This window comes from Pipra filicauda, unplaced genomic scaffold (genome assembly GCF_003945595.2).
Source record: "Pipra filicauda isolate LSUMZ 115617 unplaced genomic scaffold, ASM394559v2 scaffold56_size3634133_pilon, whole genome shotgun sequence".
Taxonomy (NCBI): domain Eukaryota; kingdom Metazoa; phylum Chordata; class Aves; order Passeriformes; family Pipridae; genus Pipra; species Pipra filicauda.
The window spans coordinates 574,017-599,413 of NW_024104720.1; the positions used below are offsets into that span (position 1 = coordinate 574,017).

The window sequence follows — 25,397 nt, forward strand, 5'->3', positions numbered from 1 at the left end:
CTCCTACCACAAAAATGGCAATGGTAGATTAAAATCTCCAGTGGAGATCCCTGATGAAACTGAAAAGCAGTCTTCAAGTTGTCGTCAGGAAATTCCTGTATGGATCTCATATGAATAGTTCTGACTGTGTTACTTCAAAGTTATTTTTCTAATATGTTATTGTTATTAAAAAATTCATGATCTAAGTCTGAATATTTATAATCCCAGAAATGAGGAAAAATATTATTTGGGATAAAGTTTAGAATATATTTAAAATTAAGAAATTGGTCTAATCTAAATATAAATCATACCATTGAAACTGGTAAACGAATTGTTGAATGATGTTTTTTTCTTTCCAGGATGTGATGGATTTTGTTTTTTCTGCCGTGACACCAAAAATGTCGATTTTAGAGTGCATGTACATCAAACAAGCTATTGACCTCCTACAGGTAGATACAGCATTCCGCTTTTCTTTCTCTGATTCTGTTATTTGTGCTGGGACATTGTTCATGGAGGGCTGTAGTTACATATTGCATCTGCTTTGCAGGGTTTACTGTCTGACCGAGATGAGAAGCAGCTCAGTGAGAAACATCTTGCTCGCTTGTTCATTTTCGCTGTGATGTGGTCAGCCGGAGCTCTTTTGGAACCAGATGACAAGCTGAAAATGGAGCTGTTCCTACGGAAACACTCTGCAGTAAAAGAACTACCAGCTGTGAATGAAGAAGAAACCATGTTCGAATTTGGTATCGATTCCTGTGGCCAGTGGGAGCACTGGTCAAAGAAGGTTTGTATGCTGCAACATGCTAAGCTTTCTAAATGAGTATAGAAAATGTATTTGGTAAGAGACATATTATTTTATTGTTTCAAACCCTACATAATTTGGTTAACAAGATTAATCCTACCAAATGTTTGAGAGTTTCTTTTTTGAAATATGTTTTTCTTTTCTCCGTAAGTATCTTAGGCAGAGAATAGAAACATGTATTTGAAATAGCTTTGGAAGTGAAACAGAAGTGATCTTAGCTTTGTCTACTGTCTATCGCCCTACTGTTAAAGAACTCCCAGCAACGAAAACATTTTATTATGTACTAGAGAATAGTGGAGTGAAAATATCCTGTTAGTCTAAAACCCTTTTAGAAAAGCTGGGGAAGGCACTGATTGATTATAAATGGATGCTTGGCTTTCAGGAAGAAAAGTTTTGCTAATGTAAATTTTATCAAGTACATTTGATTTTGTGTTCTGATGCAAAGTGATTCTTGGGCAGGTAGAAATTCTCAGAATATATGCATTTCTTTCTTATGCAGGTCCCTGAATATATTTATCCTAAAGATTCAGTACCAGAATATACTTCCATTCTAGTTCCAAACGTAGACAGTGTCCGAACAGACTTTCTAATGCACACTGTCATGAGGCAAGGAAAAGCTGTTCTGCTAATTGGGGAACAGGGAACCGCAAAAACAGTTATGATTAAGGTAGGTGGAATGGAAAAACATATGTAATATATTTGTATGTTAACATTGCAATAATTGACATTGGCATAAATGTTAAATTGAAATCTAAGAGTAGTTTGATTTGTCTTCAGATTACATATTAGCATTCTTACTGAGGCCTTTTGCCAGTACTCACATGGACTACAAGCAAAAAACCCTAACTATCTACATTTTAATATAAAGGTTTCTTTTAAGCTTTGATAACTGTGGCCACAAGGTCATGTGATAAATGCTCTTTCATATGCTTTCTTTTCTTTTGAGAGGTCAAACTGGAGATTTTGCTAAGAAAATATTGATCCTTGGAAGATTTTTAATTTTCCTGTGCTTTGTCAGTGGTGCCAAATGTGAACTGATCTTTTGTACGCCTCTGTTCCAGTCTTTCTTCTCAAACCAAACTGAAGAGAAAGAACTCCTTTATTCAGGGTGGTTTTTAGAGGGTAAATTTATTATTATCTGCTCTCTCAATTTCTTCACTGAAAATGTCATTATGTTCTTTAGAAAAAAAAAAACAAAACAGGATTATCATTAAATTAACAAATAAATGTTTCTGTATTATAAAATAGTGCAGGTTAAACATATGTTACTTACAAATATTAATGATTTACTACAGAAAAGTCAATAATTGAAAGGCTGAACAAACTCACATGTCATACCAAACTTGGCATCCCTTACTCGAAAAAATGTGAGTGTAATAGTTTTCAGCATGATGTCTCTATTGTCCAGGGGACTCTGTAGACTCTTTGATCAATAAGAGGTAGCTAAATAAAACTGATCTGCTGTTGGGACAGCTGAATTTGCCGTACAGGCATCTGTACCTCCACTGGAGGATTCACAGAGGTCTTGAAATTGAAAATAGCTGAAAAACACTGGCCTAAACTGACCTTTGGCTTTCTTAAAATCTGGAGCCATTTTATGCCCTCCAGCCATGTGCTTTCTGAGCCCTGACATAAAGCAAGTTGTACCCATGCCAGCAGCCATTAATACTACTTTTTCAACTTGGCTGTCGATGCCAACATGCATGCCGGTGTAATGTCAACTTCTGTTCCTGGCACCAGCTGGAGAACTATTTTAGCAAAGTGAAGAGGCGGGGTCTGGGTGGTGGTCTTGATATTCCGCATGCTGGATTTTGTCCAGATACTGGCAACCTCCAGGCTTCAGCTGCCATTCCTGTCCCTAAAAATAATTGGAGCTGATTCTTGGGAGTTGCTTACTCTGAGTCTATGCTATAGAGCAAAGTATGTTCATTACACAAGAGAGCATAATGTCAGTAGACATTTGATCTCATTTAAGGTTAGGAGTGAGTGTTATCTGCATTCACAACTGTTCCCCTTCTGCTTTCACCTTCTGTAGAATTTTACTTTCCTACACCTTGTGGAAAAAAAATTTCCAGATTAAGCAGTGGGTTTCATGAGAAAGTAAAAGGATTTTAATATTGAGTACTTCAAGTAGTAATCTGAATTAATCTGAATTAATCTTCAATATTGAGTGTGTTGCCAGTATAAATAATAAAAAAAGAACTTCTAATGGAATGTTAATTTGTGATCTTTAATCTCTGTGTTATTAATTCACAAATTGCAAAAAATCAAAAATTTAGTATGAATTTGATATAAGACAATTGAAAATTCTCTGATTGTTTAACTAAAAAGAACAATCCCATTCGACACCTCTTCTTTTTCGAAGATAGTTCTCGTTTATGTACTGTGCAATATTACAGTTACCATGTAAACATTCTGAAATGCCATCATGAATAAAACAGATGCATGCTTTTTGAATGTTTGAGAATTCCTAGTTGCAGTGGGTTGACCTTGCCCAGCTGCAACACCTCCACCCAGCTGCTGGTTCCCTCCCCTTCCTCAGCAGCACAGGGGATGAGGTAAGGACAGGGAGATCTCAACTCACCAATTACTGTCATGGGGAAAACATTTGACTTGGGAAATGCTTTTAAAATGTATTTCTAGTTAAAAATTGAATTAGACAGTGAAAATCAAAGAGAATACTAAAAACACCCTCCCTTAACCCCCCTCTTCTTCCCAGGGTCACCTTAACTCCTTCATCCCTGACTCTTCTACCTCCTCCCCACAGAGCAGTGCAGGGGGTGGGAAATGGGGGCTGCAGTCAGTACATAACAGCTCCACTCTACCTCTCCTTTGTCCTCACATTGCTTCCTCCTCCAACATGGGGTCCCTTCCATGGGTTACAGTTCTTACCGGGGCTGAAGTTCTTTGTGTACTATTCCTGTGTGAGTACACAGGGTCACAAGTCCTGCCAGAAAACCTGCTCCAGCCTGGGCTTCTCTCTCCATGGGTCTGCAAGTCCTTCCAGGAGTTCCAACGCAGGCTTCCCACAGGGTCACAGCCTCCTTTGGGCATTCACCTGCTCCCCTGTGGACCTCCATGAGCTGCAGGGGGACAGCCTGCCTCCCCTTGGTCTGCACCACGGGCTGCAGGGAATCTCTGCTAGAGCAACTCCTGCCCTTCTATTCTCACCTTGGTATCTGCAGGGCTGCTTCTCTCTCTCAACTTCCAGGCAGCATTTTGCCCTTTCTTACAGAGGCTGTGTCTCCAGTGGATCTGCTGGAGGTGGCTGGAACTGGCTGTGTCTGGCATGAGGAACCCCGTCCCCTTCTTGCAAGGGGCTGCCCCACAGCTCCCGCTGCCAACCCCTAGGCACCTGCACCTGGTACATCAGCTTTGTACAAATTGTTGGAGTGCCAAAGAGAGGTCTGAGCAGTGACCTGCACCAACCCTGTCGAGAGTACTCACCAAATACAGGACTGTTGCATATACATTGCATGTATAAACTGTCATTTGTGTGAGGTCTGAGAAAAACCTGTTTCTGAAGGGCACCTTTTCTTAAACTGCAATCACCATATCAACAAAATCAACAGTTTAACAATATTAATCAAAATATTTTGAGGACGTTTGGCTGTATCTTCCTTTCTGTTGTCACAGGTTGTGTATGTTTCACTGGAGTTGTTCTTAGAGCACTTCATCAGCGATGGTATAGATTTATTTTTCTGAGGTACCAAAATGGGAATATTTCTAGCCAACCCTCTTATGCAGATGAAAATTTAAATGATATTCAACTTTGTCATCATTGCAGAAGAATCTTTAAAAAGAAACTATGTTGGGAATATGGAATTTTTAACACTATTTTTATGCCCCAAGAATTTTCCTAAACAAAATATTTCCTATATCCCTTGGTGTGACTCCAGGGTTACATATTTTTATTATGAAGCCTCACTAAATACAGAGAGTGGAGCTTTGTTGCTTTAGGGTATCCTCAGCAGCTATGGAAATTGTATATATTCATAAAATTCAAGGATTCGTTTCCTTATTAAGAAAAGATAACTATCAGTAAATGTGATGTAACTGGGTTCAATTTTAAACTACCATTTCTTTACACTGCTTTTGTAGTAAGATATGTTACTGTAGTGTAAACATGAAAAAGGATCTGGTTTTTCACTTGTTCCTTGCAGTCTCCTATAATAGTTCATCACTAACACCTTGAATTTAGAAAAAATCCTGACAATTGTTAATGCAAAGTTTATTTGCATCTTGAGTTGGCACATATCTACTTGTTGTAACACTTAGTGAAGTCTATTAAAAGCTTATAAATTTTAATACTTAGAAATTTTATGCAAAACATTAACCGACAGTTTGAATTTCAAGTTGCAGATGGTATATTTATCTGAAATAAACTGGGTTTTGAGATTTTGAAGTTAATAGCAGGACAGAGATTTTTGCAGGGCTGCTGTGCGTCTGCATCTCCTCTTGGCTGAATTCATCTGGATTTACTGGTACACTTTAAATTGGTTTGTCTTACAGAATTTTACAAGCAAGTATGATCCTGATGTTCACTTGACCAAATGCCTAAACTTTTCTTCTGCAACTCTACCAAATATGTTCCAAAGGAGCATAGAAAGTTATGTAGATAAAAGAATGGGCACCACATACGGTCCTCCGTCAGGGAAGAAAATGACTGTCTTTATTGATGACATCAACATGCCTGTGATTAATGAATGGGGTGATCAGGTAAAAGGAAAACATTTGAAAATTGGTGGTCTTACCATTTTTGCAGATGGAAGTACTGATCTGTGGGTTGCAAAATGGGACAGTTTAGGAAAATGGTATCATAATGTGGACTAGACCAAGTATGTTTACTAAAAACAATTTCCCCAAGCCAGTTTTTGAAAGGACTAATAAGCTATCATTCCCAAAAGATCAGGAACAGTGTCAAGCCACAAGTGCAATCACTGTAGCTTTTAAGCCTTCTGGTATGGTTGCATGCAGAGCTAGTGGAATTTCCAAACTAGCAGTCCTCAGAACCAGAGTGGGAAAGGAAGCATTTCCTTCTTTGATCTGCTCTGGACTGTAAATTGCAGTTACTATTATGTGAAGTCTAAGCTGGTGATGAGTCTAGAGAACAAGGCTTAGGAAGAGTGGCTGAGGAAATTAGAGTTGTTGAGCCTCGAGTAAAGAAGGCTCAGTGGAGACATTATTGCTCTCTACAACTGTCTGAAAGGAGGTTGTAGCCAGGTGGATGTTGATCTCTTCTCACAAGCAATAGGAAAAGGGAAAATGGCTTCAAGTTGCAGCAGGAGAGGTTTAGATTGGATAACAGGGAAAAATTTCTTCACCAAAAGGGTTGTCAAGTATTGGAACTGGATGCCCAGGGAAGTGGTGGAGTCACCATCCCTGGAAGTATTTGAAAGGCAGGTGGATGTGGCGCTTAGGGACATGGCTTAGTGGTGGGCTTGGCAATGCCGGGTTAATGGTTGGATTTGATGATCTCAAAGGTCTTTTCCAACTTAAACAATTCTATGATCACAGTTGACATTCAAGACTAGCAAGCTGTCTTGTGGTATTGATACTTACAGACCTATACTCTGAAAATCTGAATTAAAAAAAAAAAATTACTGCTGAGAAAAAGTAACTTTCCTGCTTCCAGTATAGCTCTGTAATCCTTCTCTCTCACTGCCTCTATACAAGTGAATGTGTGACTGTACTTTATGCTAAATTAACCCTTCTTTGTCACTATATAAGTGCCTGTGTCAATCTGAATATATGGTCTGGATTGAAAACTTAAAGTGCTGAATGTTCTTAAATTAAAATCATGCAAATCTAGTTGAATGTCTGACTTCATGTCCACAACTACTTATCACATGGCACTTACGTGTGGCCAATCCACTGCATATGTTTGGTTGCCACATTGCATATTGAGGACCCTGAAACACTTAACTCCTTTTTTTTTTTTTGATATCTAGGTCACCAATGAGATTGTAAGACAGCTGATGGAACAGAAAGGTTTCTACAGTTTGGAGAAGCCAGGAGAATTCACGCATGTGATTGACATCCAGTTTGTAGCTGCTATGATTCACCCTGGGGGAGGTCGGAATGACATCCCACAGCGCCTGAAACGCCAGTTCACCATCTACAACTGCACACTGCCTTCTAGTTCCTCTATTGATAAAATATTTCAAACAATAGCTGAAGGTTATTTCTGTGAACAACGTCATTTCTCTGCAGAAATATGTAAACTGGCTTCAGCATTAGTATCTACAAGTCGAAAGGTTTGGCAAATGACAAAAGGAAAGGTAAAATTACCTATTATTATCTATTAAGGCCTTGAAACATCTAACCCAGGCCTTTTGAACTGTTGTTTGCATTCATACTTCATATTGTGAAGTTGTGACCAGTGTGTATAACTACTTACTGATGCCTCTGTTCTGAATTGGTTGCTCTCAGGACCTCCTTAGCTGACTAAAAACATAATCACGTGCAGTGTCTTCTATAGCTAATATAAGAATCACATTATATATGTATAATATAGTAGGCATAGCTGATAGAAAGACTGAGAGATCTTGTAGCTGAGTAAACGTCAAGAGCACAAGAAACAAGAAACAAAAAATTAGATAGGAATCTTCTCTAAAGATGTTTGGAATTGTGACAAACTTTAAAGATCTGAATTTAAAAAAAGAAGTCAAATTTGGCAGAGAGGGAATCAGTTCAAAACAAATGAGATCTGGTACTTAGTAATTTCTAAATATTGACTTTTTCCATTTCAAACAGATGTTAAAAATATTTAACTGCAATTCCTAAGCAAATTTTACTTTGAAATAGACAAAAAACCTGTATGTGTAGAACGAAATTTGAAAATATTAAAATTACATCATAGAAATATGTGTCAAATTTGTTCTTCTAATGAGAAAAATGGAGGAGAGTAGTAGAGAGATAGGGATTTGTTCAATGATATTTTCTAGACTTGAAAAGATTGGTGAGAATTGCAAAAACAACTCTCTGTAGATATAAACTTGGCTTACAGGGAGAAATAGAGAGTCTTCTAGTGAAACTATTGGCTAGTCAATATTGACCAGTATATTCAACAGAAATACTGCTAGTTAACTTCCTAAAGAGAAAACCTGGCTTTTCCTAAGTTGTAAATTTCCCCCCAAATATTATTTTATCATTTTTCCTCTCTCTTTTATTTTGTTTTCTCTTCCTCATCTACTTTCCCTTTTTCTCATGAACCTTTTCTCACATGTTTTGGGAAAGGACAAAAGAGAGTAAGAGAAATGATCTGGAAGAAAGGACAGGAGCAACACCACAGGTTAAGCAGTGCTGACATTTTTACTGTGGCCTTCAATGCCGTCATTAACTAACCTGTCTTGGCTACTCTTCAGTGCATGTTTCTGGGACTTGAAGGATTCAAAGAAACTCAGATGAAATCTGTGTGAATGTAAAGAGCTGCTCATGGCTACTGTCATTTCTTCATTTTTACCATTTTCTCTTAAATGCCAAGCATGTATTTCTGCTTGGCAAGACTGAAGTTTGTGAAAATTACCGTACTCACTTAATACTAAGTAGGAAATATTTTTCTTTAGCAGTTATTTGAATATAGTTTGTGACATTATTTCGTAGATGTTACCGACTCCAGCTAAATTTCATTACATCTTCAATTTACGAGACCTCAGTCGTATTTGGCAAGGAATACTTACAGTTACTTCTGATGTCTGCCAGAACATCAGTGTTTTGGTAGCCTTGTTCCAACATGAGTGCAGACGTGTTATTGCAGACAGATTCATCAGCCAAAATGATAAAGACTGGTTTGAAGACACACTGGAAAAGGTAGGCAAATAGTGTTTCAGTATTTGCGACGGAAAGAGGCCGATGACATGTTTCATTACTAAAGAAATCCTTAATGTGTTATTGTAGATTGTTTCTGTAGAGCATGGTCAAAATCTATTTGAAGATAAATGCACAGAATTATACTTTGTGGATTTCTTGCGTGATGTCCCAGAGACTAACGGAGATGAACCTGATGATGTGGAGTTGAAGGCTCCAAAAATTTACGAGCCTATCCCATCTTTGGATTATTTGGCTGAAAGATTACAGATGTTCATGCAACAGTACAATGAAACTGTCAGAGGATCAAAGATGGATCTGGTATTTTTCAAGGTATTGCTGTTTGTAATTATATTCAGACCGGAAGTACCTGGTCTTTTGTACTTACTGATACATAGATCTTGTGTGTTTCTATCACATTACTTTGGAGATAGCTCAGAATGGCTAGCTTTGCATCCAGAGAGCCTTACAAATGAACTCTAACGAAGCCATGCTGCCATCTCTAGCTGCGTATGCTCCCACAAATTATTCCATCTCTTTGCAGTTCCTCATCTTCTCTTCCTCATTCTTTGCATAATTCAAAGCACAACTAATTTGTTTATACAGTGCACATTGTGATTGTCATCTTGCTTTCCTGTAAGTTACCTCCTTCTCAAAGGTCTTGATGCACGATGCTTTCTTCAGCTTTAGACTGGGTGGTTTGGTAGGATTTTAGGACATTTCAGATTAATTCTTGCTCCAAGATAAATATAGCCGTTGAATAAGAAATGTCGATAGTGTACTCGTATTTTACCTCTGTCAGCCTATTTAGAGAGTCTGTAAATAGCTCAGCTAGAAGGCTGGGGGAGTCCTTTCAACTTTTCCTTCTGTCCTCTAGGGGGCATGCCCTCAGCTCTGCCGACTACAGACAGCGCATATGACATTGCTTCATGTAAGGACATTTCTTTTGGGCTAGGCTTGCTGCCCACTGAAGTCAGGGGAAAATCACCTGTTTATTTTGATAAGTACAGGGCTAAGTCTTTGGCATAGGCTCCAGAGAAGTCATGTAGCTGTTGAGAGGCAGTTACTTGGTGACATGCTTCTAGCTGATTATACATTTTTCATGGTATTATTTTTACATCTCTTCATCCCCTTTTCTCTCTATGCATAGGATGCAATCATCCATTTGGTTAAAATATCACGGATTATTCGAACTCCACAAGGAAATGCGTTGTTGGTGGGTGTGGGTGGATCTGGAAAACAGAGTCTGACCAGACTAGCATCATATATTGCTGGATATGAGAGCTTTCAGATTACTTTAACAAGGTAACACAGTGCAGCGTACATAGACATTTACTCCTTAATTTACCAGAGAAATAAATGGCTCACAATCAACTTAAAGAAATGCAAACCTCTCAAACAGTTAATCCCTCATTGTAAACTACATTTTTGATCAAAATTGTCTGTGCAAATGCACAATCTGTAGATGAGAGATCCTGGGTCTTTGTTTTTCTGACTTTATGCTATTGACAAAAAATATGCCTTTCCTTGGGCGTTTGAGTCTGCAATGCACCTCTGTAATATCCCAATAAAATATAATTTTGCACTAGAAATAACATGGAATAATATTCTGGTATATACTGCATAATAGGCAAATGCTGATGGGCCAGGGGAAATAGTAATTTTTTCTATAGATCCTTATGTAGCCAGACTGTGTTATTACAACTGCTATCAATGTCTTTATATTTTGTAGTGCTGAAATTTAGTAATTAATAGAAATTTGAAGGGATGGGGAGCAACTACTGTCTTCCTTCTGCTTCTCTTTTGACATAGGGTTTAATGTGGTAAGCAATAAGGACCAGCAGAGTGTATTTCACTTTGCAAACTATTTAACATGCTGAGAAATATTCCTTAGAGACGTGTATCAGGTCTGTGAATAATTATATGAGGTTTCTGGTGAAAGGAAAGAGAAAGAAAGATGTATCACAATCTCTTCCTGTGTCCCAGAAGCAGAAGGAAGGAACAAAGGGAACAAAATAAGGAGGGAAATAAAATAATGAAGAGTCGCAGAAGAGAGTCTCTAGACTTGCAAGATTCAAAATGCGTTAATAAGGCAAATATATATTTCAGTCACTTAGGAAAGGTTCATTTGCTGAAGCTAACTGGAGGCAACCTAAAAGCAGGTAGCTGAAAGTGTATATTTAACAAGCAGATGGTCAGCTTTTGTAACTTGCCACAGGAGGCTGTGAACACAATATCAGCAGATTTAATTGGACAGTGAGAAGACAAGATGGACATACTTTTCAGTATTCTTCATACAATGGCAATGAATATGGAGAGGGGAAGAACGGAATGAGCAGTGAAAAGTGGATGCTGGCTTATGTTTTCTCTCTAAGTATCATTTCACATTGCTGATGTTAAGATTATTGAATTAGATAGACTGCTGTTCTGACTTGGTAGAGAAATTCTTATCTTCTTACTAGAATACCACAAATTACTGTAAAAACTGTAGCTGACATATGCAAACCGAAGAGCAAGACTGTTTTACAAGCCTGCAGTGCTTGCATTAAGGATATCTATAGAGCAGAGGTAAGATGGAGCTGGAAGAGAACTGGGACATTTTCTGTATGGCATGTTGAATATAAAAAAAAGAGGCTGTCAAATAGTGAAGAATGGGTCATGCATATATTGCAAGAATTACTAAGGACTTTGCAGAGATTCTTGGCAATAAGAGACTGGTTTCAAAGCAAAGAGGTTCCTAATTTCAGCTTTAATTAGCTAAGGACAAAGGCTGCCATTTTATTAACCTTACTTTGCTTCATTTTTTATTGCACAATCTGAAATCCGTGGTTGAATTTGTGTGGACTTCATCTGAATCTTACCTGTGTGTACCAGCCATAAGAGGCATAATGACAGAACCAATCATGGTCTCCATTTTCAGTAGAGTTGATCAGCCCAAGTGATAATGTTCAAATACCATTTCCTGGGCTTGGTTTTAGTTAAACCATAAATACAGTAAAAAACACAATAAACCCCTCAGTTTTCTCTTGTCTCTTAATGATTTCCTTTAACTTGCTCTCAATATCTTTAAAAGATAATCCAGCTATATTTACGTAATGGTTACACGTATCAAAACCTACTTGACAATTTCATCCAGCTGTATTAACCTACATTTCCAATAAAGAATTTACATCTGCAAACGTGGGAATGCAAAGCAACATTATAATTACCTTAAACATAGTGTTGCTCTCACCATCATTTTTTCCAGCGCATTATTTTGTTGATTTCACCTCCTTTCTCATGATTTACGTTACTGAGCATTCACTTTGGGAATTGTTTAAGAAAAAAACCTAAAAAACGTAACCAGGAGATATGGTATTAATTTTTTTCTATTTTTTTTTTTCCTTGCCTTAAGGAAGCTATTCCAGATGATAGATATCTCCTAAAATGGTCTGTAATTCTTGTTCTCTCCTTCTTTAATAATTTTCTATTCCAGAACATATGCCACCAACAACCTTTTGGATGATCTGAAAATCTTGTACCGTACTGCTGGGCAGAAAGGAAAGGGTGTTGTCTTTATATTCACAGACAACGAAGTCAGAGACGAATCTTTTCTTGAGTACATGAACAATGTTTTGGCTTCAGGTGAAGTCTCAAATCTTTTTGCACGAGATGAAATAGGTGAAATCACACAAGACCTGATACCAGCAATGAAGAAGGAATACCCAAGGCATAGTCCCACTGGTGAAAATCTTTATAATTACTTTCTTACTCGAGTTCGGAATAACCTGCATGTGGTTCTTTGTTTTTCTCCTGTTGGGGAAAAATTCAGAACTCGTGCACTCAAATTTCCAGGTCTGATTTCAGGCTGTACCATGGACTGGTTCCAGCGCTGGCCTAAAGATGCTCTTGTGGCAGTTGCGCAGCATTTTTTAGCTTCCTACCATATTGAGTGTACAGAGGAAGTGAAACAGAGTGTTGTTAACACCATGGGAACAATTCAAGATATTGTTGCTGAAAAGTGTGTTGAATATTTTGAACGATATAGGCGACGAACATTTGTGACACCAAAATCGTACCTGTCCTTCATTGGAGGCTACAAGGCTATTTACAAAGAAAGGTTTGCCAGTGTTGGATGCTTGTCTGAACGCATGAGAACAGGTACTGTAAAATCAATTTGATTTTTGTTTCTTTCTTTGTTTTTAAAAGGGTGAGAAGAATCTGAATAAAAGAACCTAAAAATGCGGACTTAAACTGTGAGCTCGCTTTCATTTGGAAGCAGACTCATATGTTTTCAGCTGTGTTGTGTGTGATTACAAAATATGCAGAGGTCTTGTTTCAGTGAACTTTATGAATGTTCAGATTATTAGTTAGCAGTTGAAATACCTGCATGTATGCATGTGAAGGAACTACTGAGATCCTAGTTTTCACATTTAAGCATAAGCTAAAAGTAAATCTGAGAGAAGGTAAGTAAATACTCATATTCACTCTCTCTGAAGAATCTTTTGAAGAAAAGAAAAATAAAATATTACCCCTGCTTAATTTTGGTGTTCAACAAATGAGACCACTCACTGGTGTTTCTAAACAGAAATCTGAGTGACTTGTTTTGAATATCCCCACTGCTTCACTGTTTATCTCTCAATAAGTCTTCCTGTTGCTAAAATGGAATTTGTCCACCACAGGTCTTGCAAAACTGATGGAAGCTGAGGTTTCAGTAAATCAGCTCTCTGAAGAGTTGGCTATGAAGGAGAAAGATTTGGCTGTAGCTTCAAAAAAAGCTGATGAAGTTTTATTAGAAGTAACTATGAAAGCCCATGCTGCCGAAAAAGTGAAAATGCAGGTGCAAAAAGTAAAAGACAAGGCTCAGGCTATTGTGGATGACATTGCCATTGATAAAGCAGCAGCAGAAGAGAAGCTTGAAGCTGCAAGACCTGCACTGGAAGAAGCCGAGGCAGCCCTGCAGGTCAGAATCAAGTATATTCTGAACATGCGTGTGGTTAATGATTATTATTTGTAATAACATGGCTCATGCTTCTGACTTTGGGGAAAAAAAAAGATTGAAAGAACTAGCACTGGCCTGTAAAACCGTGTAGAAAAACACCCTGAAAACTGAAGAGGTGAAGAGGTAAGATGGACAGTACTCTACTGTTGGGTTATAAAGCAGTTATTGAGTGGTACTATCTTTAAGGACTTTCTGTGGAAGTGTGTCTGAGTGACCCGCAAACCTGCAATAATTGCATTACATAGAGAGTCCTCCAAGAAAAACATCATTCTTTGCAATTGAGTTAATGCTTAAATAAATGAACTGTTTTCTTCTATGATTTTTCAGACAATAAAACCTTCTGACATTGCAACTGTTCGCAAACTGGGTAAACCTCCTCACTTGATAATGCGGATTATGGATTGTGTACTACTTTTATTCCAAAGAAAAATAGATACAGTAACACTAGATAAAGAACGCCCAGGTATAAAGCCATCATGGACTGAGGCTCAGAAGCTAATGAATAATTCAGGATTTCTTAACATGTTGCTTACTTTTCAGAAGGTAAGAAGTTAATAGGGGCACTACTGCTCCTATAACTATCTTCAGAGTTCACATGAAAGTGCCTTCATGTGAAGGTAGTTTGAAACAGATGAGACTTTCATGTACTTATAGTTATAGATATCTCTGCAACTCCATTCCTGTTCATTTTCGTGGTTTGTTATTTCAACAATTTTCTCCCGGGCCACACAGTTTTGATTGCAGACAGAAGTATCCCAAGCAATAGACCAAATCTTGAGAACCTTTGTGTTATATTTATTCAGTCAATTCCTGCTTCTAAGTAAGAATTTGCCTCGGAAGGGACCACTCTTGATTTTTCAAATGGCTCACCCTCTCCAGCATTACCAGGCCTGTTTGCCTATAAGACACTCTAGAACTCTGTCTCCTCTTTGGCAGGGAGGTAACAGGAATTACAGAAGAAAGTGAGCATCCTGTCAGGAAAAATACTGGCATATTTGGGAACTTTTGGGGTTCTTTCACTTGAAAAGTAGCAAAATGAAGAATGATCTGAGAAACTTAATATCAACTGTAAGAAAAATAAAAGCAAACACAGATTTTTATTTCTGCCAGGACATAACCTTGTCCTTTTTTATAGAAAGATTCACTGAACTGTGAGACAAGGAAAATTTCTCTGTAAGAAAAAAAAAAAAGAATGTCACAGGTAGCTGGACCAGGTTTCAGCAAAACCTGGGTTTTGTGCAATGTTGCAGAACATACTCTTTCATTTGTACACTGATTTTTTTAAAAATCTATTTCAGCTGTGCATTTTGCTGATCCTTTTTTTAAGCTGCTGTAGTGTTCTTATTGTAAAGATCATTCTCACTATCCCCAAGAGCCAATTCTCTCAGGGAGCCATATTTTTGAGGCACCATGTGGAAACTTGCACTGCCTCTGTAGACAGTTTTCTTCCTGGACCTGTCAATCTAGTCACTTTTCAAAGTGCTATTTTCACTAAACAGAAAGAGGAAATGAGTTTAAAGATAGCAGAGACTAATTATGCACTCCTTACTCAAGCTTCTCTCTAATGAGGCTTCCAGTTTTGGGACTTATTAATAGTGTATGTATTCCTACTGGTAGTTTGCAACACATTTAACTTTACTCAGAGGAGTCAGAACAAATTCTGTGGGACCAAGTTCTTGCAGGAAGTGATGATGATGAACGTGGTGTAGAATACTAGACTACTTCTATCCCTGATGCGGTACTTGTCATCCTGTCCTTCTGTGTCATTTCTCTTTTCTGAGTATATATGACAAGAAAGCTCATTATGTTTGGAGTCCTGAGTAGACGACGCTGCGTACTTGTTTGTGAGATTTTTGTTATTTCATAATTTTTTAGGCAATGAAAATTAGTGGATGAAGTAGTTCTTTGGGTTTAAAATTCATTACTTAGAAGGAAAAGTGTGACATTTTCCAAGCTTTTGAACAGAAATTTAGGCCATTGCTGATTGGTCTTTCCTCCACCTTTGCCAGCTTGCTAGCTCATAATTTTGAATAGGAGGCAAAAAAAGGCAAAATGTTTGTCCAGCACCATTATACATTTTAGTAAATGATCATAGCGAAAATGTCACCATGGCTGATCTTGGGAAGGATATAGTGAATGTCTTTGTTAGTAGAGTAGCTAGAGATCAGACAAGGCAGCCCTTTCTACTATGCAGAAAACAGGAAAAGGGTAAATTGCTTGACAGTATGAATGGTGGTTGATTTTCAGATGCATTAAAAGAAAGGCATTAATACATTGCCAAAAAAAAAAAAGGAAGATTCTTAACACCTCTATTGTTAAGCAACCATTGTTACCCTGTATAAGCTCTTCTACTCTCTACATTGCTGAAGAAGATGAATTCCATTTTCTTCTGACACATAATTACAAAGTAACCACCATCATCAAAGATCTGGCTTTTCATGTTCTCAACAGATTGTGAAAGGGGGATAAAAGCTGATATTAGAATAACAGCTGAAAGAAATCTCTTTTAAGGTTAAGGAAAAGGATTAGCGTCAGTGAAGTCAGTGCCTTGCAGTTTCACCCTTTTCCTTCCCAAAGCTACGTTTGACTCCCTTAGCTGTGTTCACATCAGTGCCTGTCTGATGCCATGGTGAGCTTGTTCCTGGAACTAGACTAGAAATAAATTAATCAGTAGTTCGCTGACTTACGTTTCTGTCATTATGGTATTATGATATACTATTATGGTAGCTTCCAGACTAGGTCACTGAGCATTGGTGATTGGTATTAAAGATGGGGCAAGAACATCTGGTTGAGAGGGAAGGGAAAGAAGGTACAGTGTTGTAGCAACAGTAACTTAGATCACCTTAAATTGTCATGGAACTATGGGTACAAGTAATGTCTGTAAATCTTATCGGTCAAATAGAGATATTAAATGGCAACTTAATTAAATGTTGCAATGGAAGTGGTACTTATTTTCACAAGTTCACAGAAAACTACTAATCTGTCCTTTATAAGAGTGAAAGACAACAGTGTCATTCTGTTAATTTATTCTGTAAGCTGATAGCCTTATGACTTTAAAAATAAAAATGTTTCTGTGAAGCAGACCTAATTGTAAAATCCATTTGAAAAAATAATTTTTCCTTTCCATTGACTAGGACTCAATTACAGGAGAAACTGTGGAGCTTTTAGAGCCTTATTTGGATATGGAGGATTATAATCTTGAGACTGCTAAAAAAGTGTGTGGAAATGTAGCAGGTCTTTGCTCATGGACACAAGCAATGGCTTACTTCTATGGTATTAATAAAGAAGTTCTTCCTCTTAAGGTATTTCTTGTTGCTCATTTTATTTTTTTTTGAGGGATAAATACAGTTGAGTGGAAAAAAGGTAGTATTATTTTGGCTAAAAAAGATCATGAGTTACAAGAGATTCCTGTTTCTTCACACCTGGTTACGAAGTCAAGGATACACAGCTTAAGTATGTCCAGCCAACTTTTTCCTCTTACACAGCTCCCCTCTGGTACATTTGTTACTTGTGTGAACGCAGTCATTTTTCAATGGGTTCTTTATAGAGCCTGGCTAGCTGTAAGTGGGAGATAACAATACCCTCTCTGCTCTGGACTTGGTGCCAGGCACTCTGGCTTCAAGAAAACTGCTCAGTCCTACTGGCCTGGGAAGAAGCCTACTCACTGTGGTCACGGTAGAATCTGGGAGAGGAGAGACCATTCTTGGCATAGAACTATTCTTTAGTGAATTTAGCTGGAATTCATCTCTCTAAAAAAATTTTGGAGTTTCGTACTACGACATTCAAGAGTGCATAGATAATAAAGTAAGTAGTCACTGGGCATAGAATTCTGTTGTAACACTGAATTACAGTAAAAGGGATCAGCTACTGCTATCTGCGTTCCTACAGATAGCTTTATTGTCTTGGAAATGTTTCATTTATGAGCATAATGAAAAAAAGGGCTTTGAATATTTATATAATGATTTATAATCATTGCTTCTACAGGGATTTTTATGGCTCTTTTCTGAAGAAATACGTTCAATCAGTTATGCTTCTGCTGTACTTATGTTTAGTTTCTTATTGAATAAGCCACTGTATCAATGGTATATTCAAAACTCTTGGCATAATCTTTTAGTATACCTAGACACATCTGATTCAAATTCGTTAAAAGCATATTTTTTTTTATTCAAGTAACTGATAGAGAAGGCTATATTTCTGTGATATATAAGTAGCTGTTCCCTTTTCAAATAATGGGATGTTCACTAATGAAAACAGAATTTGAAATCTTGCTATTGAGAGCTATAAAAGAGAGCAAGACCTAGGGGAAATAGTGGCTTTGTATGCAAATACAACTCTGAAAGCTGAAAAAGTGCTCTTGTGGTTTTTATTTGAATATATATGACTTTAGGACTACATATAAATTTAACTTCGTGTTCAAGTATTTGCATTCTTGTCACACTGTAGCTGATAAAAACCGAAACATACATATCCTGGAAAAGTGGTGCCTATTGTCAGGTATAGAAACAGTCACAAATATTTTAAAAACTGAAGATGATAGAGGGAGGGAGAAGGTGTTTGAAGTATGCAGGAGATTATTACAGGAAGCAGTGGAGTGATGCTAAGAAAATAATTGAAAGTAAATGTACAATTAAACTGCATAAAGTATTGGCACAGGGTGATTCACCCAGGTTTACTGAATGAATTAATCAAGCTGCCTTATCCTAATGGCTGTTCTAGGTTATAAATCCCCTTCAACACCTGCGAAATCGAACCAATATATTTTTAAATTGCATCTTAGGTGAGACTCAGTGCCTTGTTTGCCTTAAATATGACAACTTGTAAAATCTAATTGATAGTGACTTATATTTTAGTAAATATAGTGTGCAAAAATTAACTCACTTCTAGGAATGGATACTGAGATTCCTTAGATATGTGGCCTGAAGCCCAAGGGTCATTAGCTAGAGTCAAACACAGAAAGTATAACCGAATGCTGCCTGCAAATACAATGCTTTATAGTTGTTTATCATACAGTGGTCACTGTGTGTGTGTGATTATCCCATAAACCTTCAGCACGAAGGTGAGCCTCTCTAGCTTGCTACCTAATAAAACACCTGCTGGATTAACCTGAGAATTTTGAGACAGCATCTGCTATTTGTCCATGAGTGGAAAAGAATAACAGCAGAATGGAGAAGCCCTGACTTTTGCTGTGATTCTGTTAGCCCCCAATTAAAATACTGTGTATAGGAGTATAATTTCCCTTAGAGATGTCTCCTGTGATTTTAATTAAGTTTTCCTTAGGCCTGTTATGATGATCAAGGGAAATTTGTCTACAGTTTATAAATTCTGTTTGATATTGAGGATTCTCCCTGTCAGACTCAGTTTTAAATATGAGACTTTATTGCGTTTTCTGCTTTCACTTGTCTCCATGCTGAACTAAAAACCATAGCAGGCAATAAGAAGAAATTTGCACCCGAGAAAGAGGTAATAGCCAAGGAGTGTTGAAATTTGATAGTTGTCTGTTTAAATAAATGTGTCCTTGTCAAGGTGATGCCCACTGGGCAGGAAAGCAAGCATACAACTCTGAATTCAAGGCCCACAATAGCTGTGGAATGAACATATACTCTGGGGGGTGAAGGAGAGTATTAGATCACCTAACAAAACAGAATGAAGTCAGGACACGTAACTGAACAGAAAAGTTCAGAAAAATACAGAAAGTCTTTCAGTGACTAGTAGAGACTGTGAAAAGCAGGTAAGAGACATGATCTCTGTGCCTTTCAAAGGTTATTTTAATTCCAAAGAATGGTCAGTGGTATCAAAGAAAGTTAGGCCAAGATTTATTAATGTCACTCTGCAGGGATCTGTTTGCATGTGTACATGTATGCATATATAAATGTAGGTATTTTTTTCTTTCTTTTTTTGTTTGTTTGGTTGGTTGATTGGTTGGTTGGGTGCTTTTTTTGTATTAATTGATTTTGGAATGTCTGCAAAACCTGTTTATGTGTTTGCCTCTTTACAATGTTTCCCTTAATAATGGTGAATATAAGTGTATCATGATATTGAGAAAGCTGATATAAAACCAGTGGAGTGTCTATAGGAAAAATCTGCAGCAATCGAAGACAGAGCATTTTAGAGATTGCATTTCCATGAAGAGCTTTCAGCCAGATGCCATGTGCCCAGAACAGGACTGAAGCAAAGGCAAAGATGCTCACTCAGCACATCCCCTGAGGCTAAGGAGCAAAGTGACAGAGTCCAAGTGCAAGAAGCCTTCTGGCCTAGTCCAGTAGCAGTGAGTGCTCAATGGACTGTAAGAACAATGAACTTGAAAAGCTAAAATTCTTTAAACTCAAGAAGTGCTCAGAAAGCTCCAAATCTTCCTTACCTGTAGTGAACTCTAAAGTTTTGGTCACTTTTTTTTTTTTTTTAATGGATTCTCCTAGTAACATTTCTTGAATTTACTGAGCAGCAGCTGCTCTTCAGAGTGATTTGGGGTTGGTCTGGGCATTCAATTGAGAGCAGGTGTATATAGAATTAAATGGTACGAGGCTTTTTTTTGTTGGAGAAGTCATTTTTATTGAACTGCCTTCTTGGATCAGGGTCTGATATGCTCAGTACTTTGCAAAATTGAGTTTGCAGTGAATCACAGAGAAACTTAACGGCTATGTCAATACTTATAAATTAAATAGTACTAGTGAATTTTTCCAGGCATTGGAAAGTGATCATCTGCCCCGTTAAATTGTTATAATGATCCCTAGTGTGAATTTGGTCTTGGCTAAGCAGCATTTTCTCAGCAATCTCTGGGCATCTTTCAGGAGCTAGCCTGGTCCAAGGGCTATTTCCACAAGGTTGTTTGCACACAATCATGCTGTTTTAGAGACTAGGAGAGCTTAAAGTGACCTGTTTTATGCTAGTTAATCTCAGTGCCAGAGAAAGGTCCTGGACATGTTTCATTTAAGTGTATAACGTGACTCTAATTACATGTTTATTTGTTCTGGTTTTATGTGGAACACGAAAAGGTTAAAAGATGCAGGATCACCTTACCACCTGCTATGAAGTCCCCTCTGAGGACAACTTGAAAGAAGGAAAAACAGCTGTTTAACTATTTAGTGTGTGGCCCTTGTTGGCAGAGGCAGTCTCCATATTTGCCCCATGCAGACTGATGCAGAGAGCAGGTAGAGGCACTGGCTGGTTCCCCAAAATGCGAATGGCAAGGAAAGGCCGAATCTGGTGCTTTCACATGAGCCTAGGCATGTTCTAATGTAGCCCCATCTCTCTGGGAGTGCAGGTAAGAATGTGGATCTCATGGCTCAAATCCTCATGATTCATTCACATAAAATCCATTTATTCAGGCTTTCATACTGGATCCAGCTGGAACAAATTGTGAGTCCTTGCTTTGCTCTGTGACTCAGAGGGTTGAAATAAAGGGTGTGAAGCTTGTTCACACAGCAATGCCACTAAAATTAGAAAGGGTGCAGTGGTTCTTTGTGGTTGGGAAATACACTTCCTTCCTGCCTTCTATTGGCTGGAAATCTTTGCATGAAGTTGCTTGCAGAAGATTCTCTTTGGCAGCAGAACTTACCTCCTGCTCTCATGGCAAAGCCCTACACAGGAAGCTGCCAGCCAAACTGCCAGTGATGTCAATACAAAAGCTGTGTTTATACCCATATAATTTTGAAAAGTCGAGTTTCAAAAAAAAAAAAAAAAACAACACAGGGAGAGAGCAAATAGTGATGATTTCAAAGGGTAATATGTAACAAGTAGTCTTTCTGCCTTTGGGAATCACCTAGGTTTGTCATCCTGCTATGTTATCTGTCGTTCTTGTGCAACCAACCATTATTCATCACATATGATTAAGTAACCTACAAATCAAACTAATACTAAAATGTCTCAGACTTTGTTATGGTTACCCTAAAATTGGCTAAGAACTTTGGTTAAATTGTCTGTAAAATAGTTTCTTATTATAAGTCATCTTCTAGAGAACCTGTAGTCTTAAGTAAATAATTTTGGTGGTTTTATTTTTTTTTATAATACAATATATTTTTCCTTTGTATTCGTCTGGAATATTTTTTCATTGTCACTACATCTTCAAGGCTGATAGCCTCTTAAGAGCTTTTAAGAATGGGGAAATCTATTTTAGCAATCTTTTTCACATTTCTGGATAGTTTATTGCTGCTTTTCATATTTACAAGACATCATTGCTCATATGTATTGAGAATTCACATGCTCATCTTTTTCCATTGAAGTTCACATCCTGCTGTGATAAATGTCAAGGTAAAATATGAATACACACAGCCAGGTGTAAGTTCTCTGTTGTTCCAGCTGTTCTCCCTAGATTGTTCTTCCTGACCCTCCAAGGATCTTGTTCTCTGTGTAACCTCACTGTTTGTCATCTGGGGCTGAAACAATAGGTCATAACATTGTTTTACTCCCATTTTTAGCTCTCAGAGAATTTGAGAATGCTCTGCTGTGGGGAAGGGAGGAGATAGAAGAGGGCTAGTGCAGGGCTCTTTCTGGATTTCACTAAGAAAGGCCTGACAGCAGATGGCTTAGTGAGGTAACTGCTTTAATAAGACAGAATAATAAGAGGAGTTTATAATAGATTGAATGACCAAAAGAGAGAGTTTTCTCTCCATGGACAGGATCTGCTCTGCTTAGGATGCCATGGGAAATACCTTCCAAACTCTGTCTGGTGCTGCTAGGTGCCCAGCATTTGAAGGGATGTAAAGTTTACTCACTATCTATGTTTACTTTCTTCTCCTGAACCTTTTTAAAGCAGTTATCTTATTAAGCCATTTGTTGTCAGGCCTTTCCTATTAAGATCCGGAAAGAGCCGTACACTGTGTGTCTCTCTCTCTTTTACCTCACCCTTCTCACCTCTCCCCTGGTGCAGGACACAGTAACAGTGCATCAATTCCTCAAAACTCCTTTGCTGTTTAAACTTCTCCTGATAGTCCAAGATTCACTAAAAAATAACACTAGTGGTTCTGAAATCTGCTTAGCTGGATTTGAACAAGACTCACTGATTTAACAGGAGATGCTCTTTAATGTGCTCTTTGATAAACAGTGAAGTAAAAATATTTCAGCAGTCTTACATAATGGAAATTTTGTGAACAGTCATTTTACTGATTTATCTCGGTTCTGAAATATCTTTTTATCTCTAGGATCTGTCAACAGACAAGGTGGCTACAGTAAACTGAAATTGTACTGACAGTGCTGTTCTCTAGCATATACTACCTATTTATACTTAGATTACTAATATACATACACACAGATACGTGTGATTTGCCTGTATCCAATATACATGTATACAACATACATATACATAGATATTGGTAATCTACTTCATGATTAGTACATGTGCACTTCTCTAATTCTCTGCCCACAGACCCATCTTTGGAAATACACCAGATTTAATGCTGCTTCTTTTGCTATGCCTAGATCTCAAAATCCGATCTTGGCTTCTCTCTCTTTTTTTTTCTTTTTTTTTTTTTCCCCTATGCAAAGGAAGAAGAATCTGCTGATTTTAACATATTTTGATAAGAATTAGATCTATATTTTTAGTTAAGATTTTATGTGAAAACTCAACCCGTGGTTCTACTGTTCACTAAAAGTCATTCCAGAGATGCCTTGTACTGTTACTCTTTAAGTGTCATGCAATGTGAGTGTCAAATTTCATATTCATAATAAAACAGTTTTTACAGTTTCCGTCTTCATAACTCTTATAGAAGAAAAAAAATAGAGATAAGATACATGATATTTAAAGAAGTTTTTAAAATATTCAGAGTAAATGGAAGCAACCTTTATCTGTAAGTGTGAATTTCATAAGAACTTTGTCAGGCTCTAATCCTTTGCAAACATGTATATGGAAATACATTCTGAGTTCACAGAATATTGTTTCCCTGCTGTTAGGAATATAAAAAGTTAAGAGGCCACATTTAAATGACTGGTAACTCATCATGCAAATTTATATAGAGATGTGAGAAAAGTCTCTAGAGTTTTACTTTCCAGAGAAGCAAAAAATGCATTTGTTATATATTTGTTGTTGAAGTAATTGATGGAAAAAGAGAGGAGAAGAGTGCTTTTTGTTATCATTATTATTATTTTATAATCAATGAGAACAATCCTAATTTTCTTTTGCACTGAGAATATATTACATAAAACATTGCATAGGGTGCCTCATGTATCTAATATACAGCTATTTCAAGTGTGTTGTGATTTAAAATCATTGGTCATTGTGTGATCAATAGATCATTCTGGAAATATTATTGAAACATTTTAAGGTTGCCTTGAATAACTTCGATGCTATGCTTTTCTTCCAGAAGTAAAAAGAAAAAAATTCTGTCATTATAAACATGCATAATTTTTAAATGTACCCAATGCAGTACAATATGTGCCATTAAATGAATGTCATTTGCTCTTGCCAAATAATAAGAATTAACTACTCTCTATTTCTAAACGTGTGTAGGCAAATTTAGCCTTGCAAGAGGGAAGACTTGCAGCTGCCCAAATGGAACTGAATAGCGCACAAATCCAGCTGGATGAGAAGCAAATGGAACTGAATGAGGTACAAGCCATGTATGATGCTGCTATGAAAGAAAAGCAGGCCTTGCTTGATGATGCTGAGGCGTGCAGAAGGAAGATGAACAATGCCACAGCTCTGATTGAAGGATTAGGTGGAGAAAAGGTAGGTTTCCACACAAAGCAGGTGGGCAGTTTTGAGAATATTTCGTAATGATCATTAACAGTGCTCAAAAAATTCAAAGCATGGCGACATCTTGATATCATATGACACTTTTTTTAGTTATATGTATGGTTGTTTTACTTGAAGTTAGTGTATCTAACAAAGTAAAACAATTTCTTGTGTTAATTCTTCTGTATGAAGATTTATGTCATATCATATGACTCATATTAGGATAAAGTTCAGATTTAAAGCCAAGGAGCCAAATTCCTTTTAGCTTTAGTAAGAAGAGGAATTAGGCTTAACCTAAATAATTGCCCTAAAATATTTATAAGAAGGATTACTCTCTTTTTCTCACTGAGTATACAAGCATACAAATTTGAAGCTTGACTAATTTTCTGAATTATAATTGAAGTTCAGACTTCTACTGGAGCCTTTTACAGAATTATGGGCTGATTGTTATCCTCTGCAGTGAGCTTGAAATTTACCTTTCCTATGCAGATTTTCTGGCTTCAGCCTGAAGGTTTTCAGAGGAAGCAGGATACTCTTTTTACCTCTCTGATTATTTGCTTTGTTAATTCCTTGGTTGATTTCACACAAAGTCAAAATTGATAAGAGGCTTGACTTCAACCACTGCATCCTGCAAGGCTAGGACTTCACGATTTGTTTGCATAGCTGCACTTCAAAGTATATCAGTCAAAAATGTTAGATGCTTTATCATATTTTTTAGTGAATTTCTAAATCTAAGAGCAACACCAAAATAGGAAATTACAGTGCTTTATTGTGGGTTTTCTGAAGCCTTGAGATATGAGGTCTTGTAAGAGCTGTTACTCCACTCTACTTTTGAAAATTCAGACAAAAAGTTTAAAGACTATATAAGACACTTGGAGCATTGGGCTAAACTCACACTGGGTTAAGTGTGTATTTTCTAAATTTGAAACATATAGGTCCTGACCAAGATTGCATGCTGAGAGATTGGAATGGAACAGAAATCTGGAGAGAAAGGGAAAAGCAAAAAATATTAATTAATTTTTATTTTCTAAATGTATTAAAAATAATATTCATGAAATCACTGAATTGTGGAATAATTGAGATTGGAAGGGACCTCTGGAGATCATAGAACGCAATACATACACCCTCACCTTCCACTCAAAGCAAGGTTAAGTAGAGCA

General features: G+C 37.3%; 1 protein-coding gene across 5 annotated transcripts in view; it reads left to right on the top strand.

The window, feature by feature from the left end:
• Nucleotides 1-25,397, top strand: part of LOC113998190 (dynein heavy chain 5, axonemal-like) — a 155,203-nt gene that overhangs the window by 75,269 nt on the left and 54,537 nt on the right. For all 5 annotated transcript variants that reach the window (XM_027740667.2, XM_027740693.2, XM_027740695.2 and 2 more), the window contains 13 exons: nt 339-428; nt 527-763; nt 1,281-1,448; nt 5,294-5,500; nt 6,733-7,062; nt 8,387-8,593; nt 8,681-8,923; nt 9,741-9,895; nt 12,066-12,730; nt 13,252-13,532; nt 13,899-14,114; nt 16,706-16,873; nt 24,013-24,231. In XM_027740667.2, the coding sequence (XP_027596468.2) occupies nt 339-428; nt 527-763; nt 1,281-1,448; nt 5,294-5,500; nt 6,733-7,062; nt 8,387-8,593; nt 8,681-8,923; nt 9,741-9,895; nt 12,066-12,730; nt 13,252-13,532; nt 13,899-14,114; nt 16,706-16,873; nt 24,013-24,231 (3,186 nt within the window). The remainder of the gene's footprint in view (nt 1-338; nt 429-526; nt 764-1,280; nt 1,449-5,293; nt 5,501-6,732; nt 7,063-8,386; nt 8,594-8,680; nt 8,924-9,740; nt 9,896-12,065; nt 12,731-13,251; nt 13,533-13,898; nt 14,115-16,705; nt 16,874-24,012; nt 24,232-25,397) is intronic.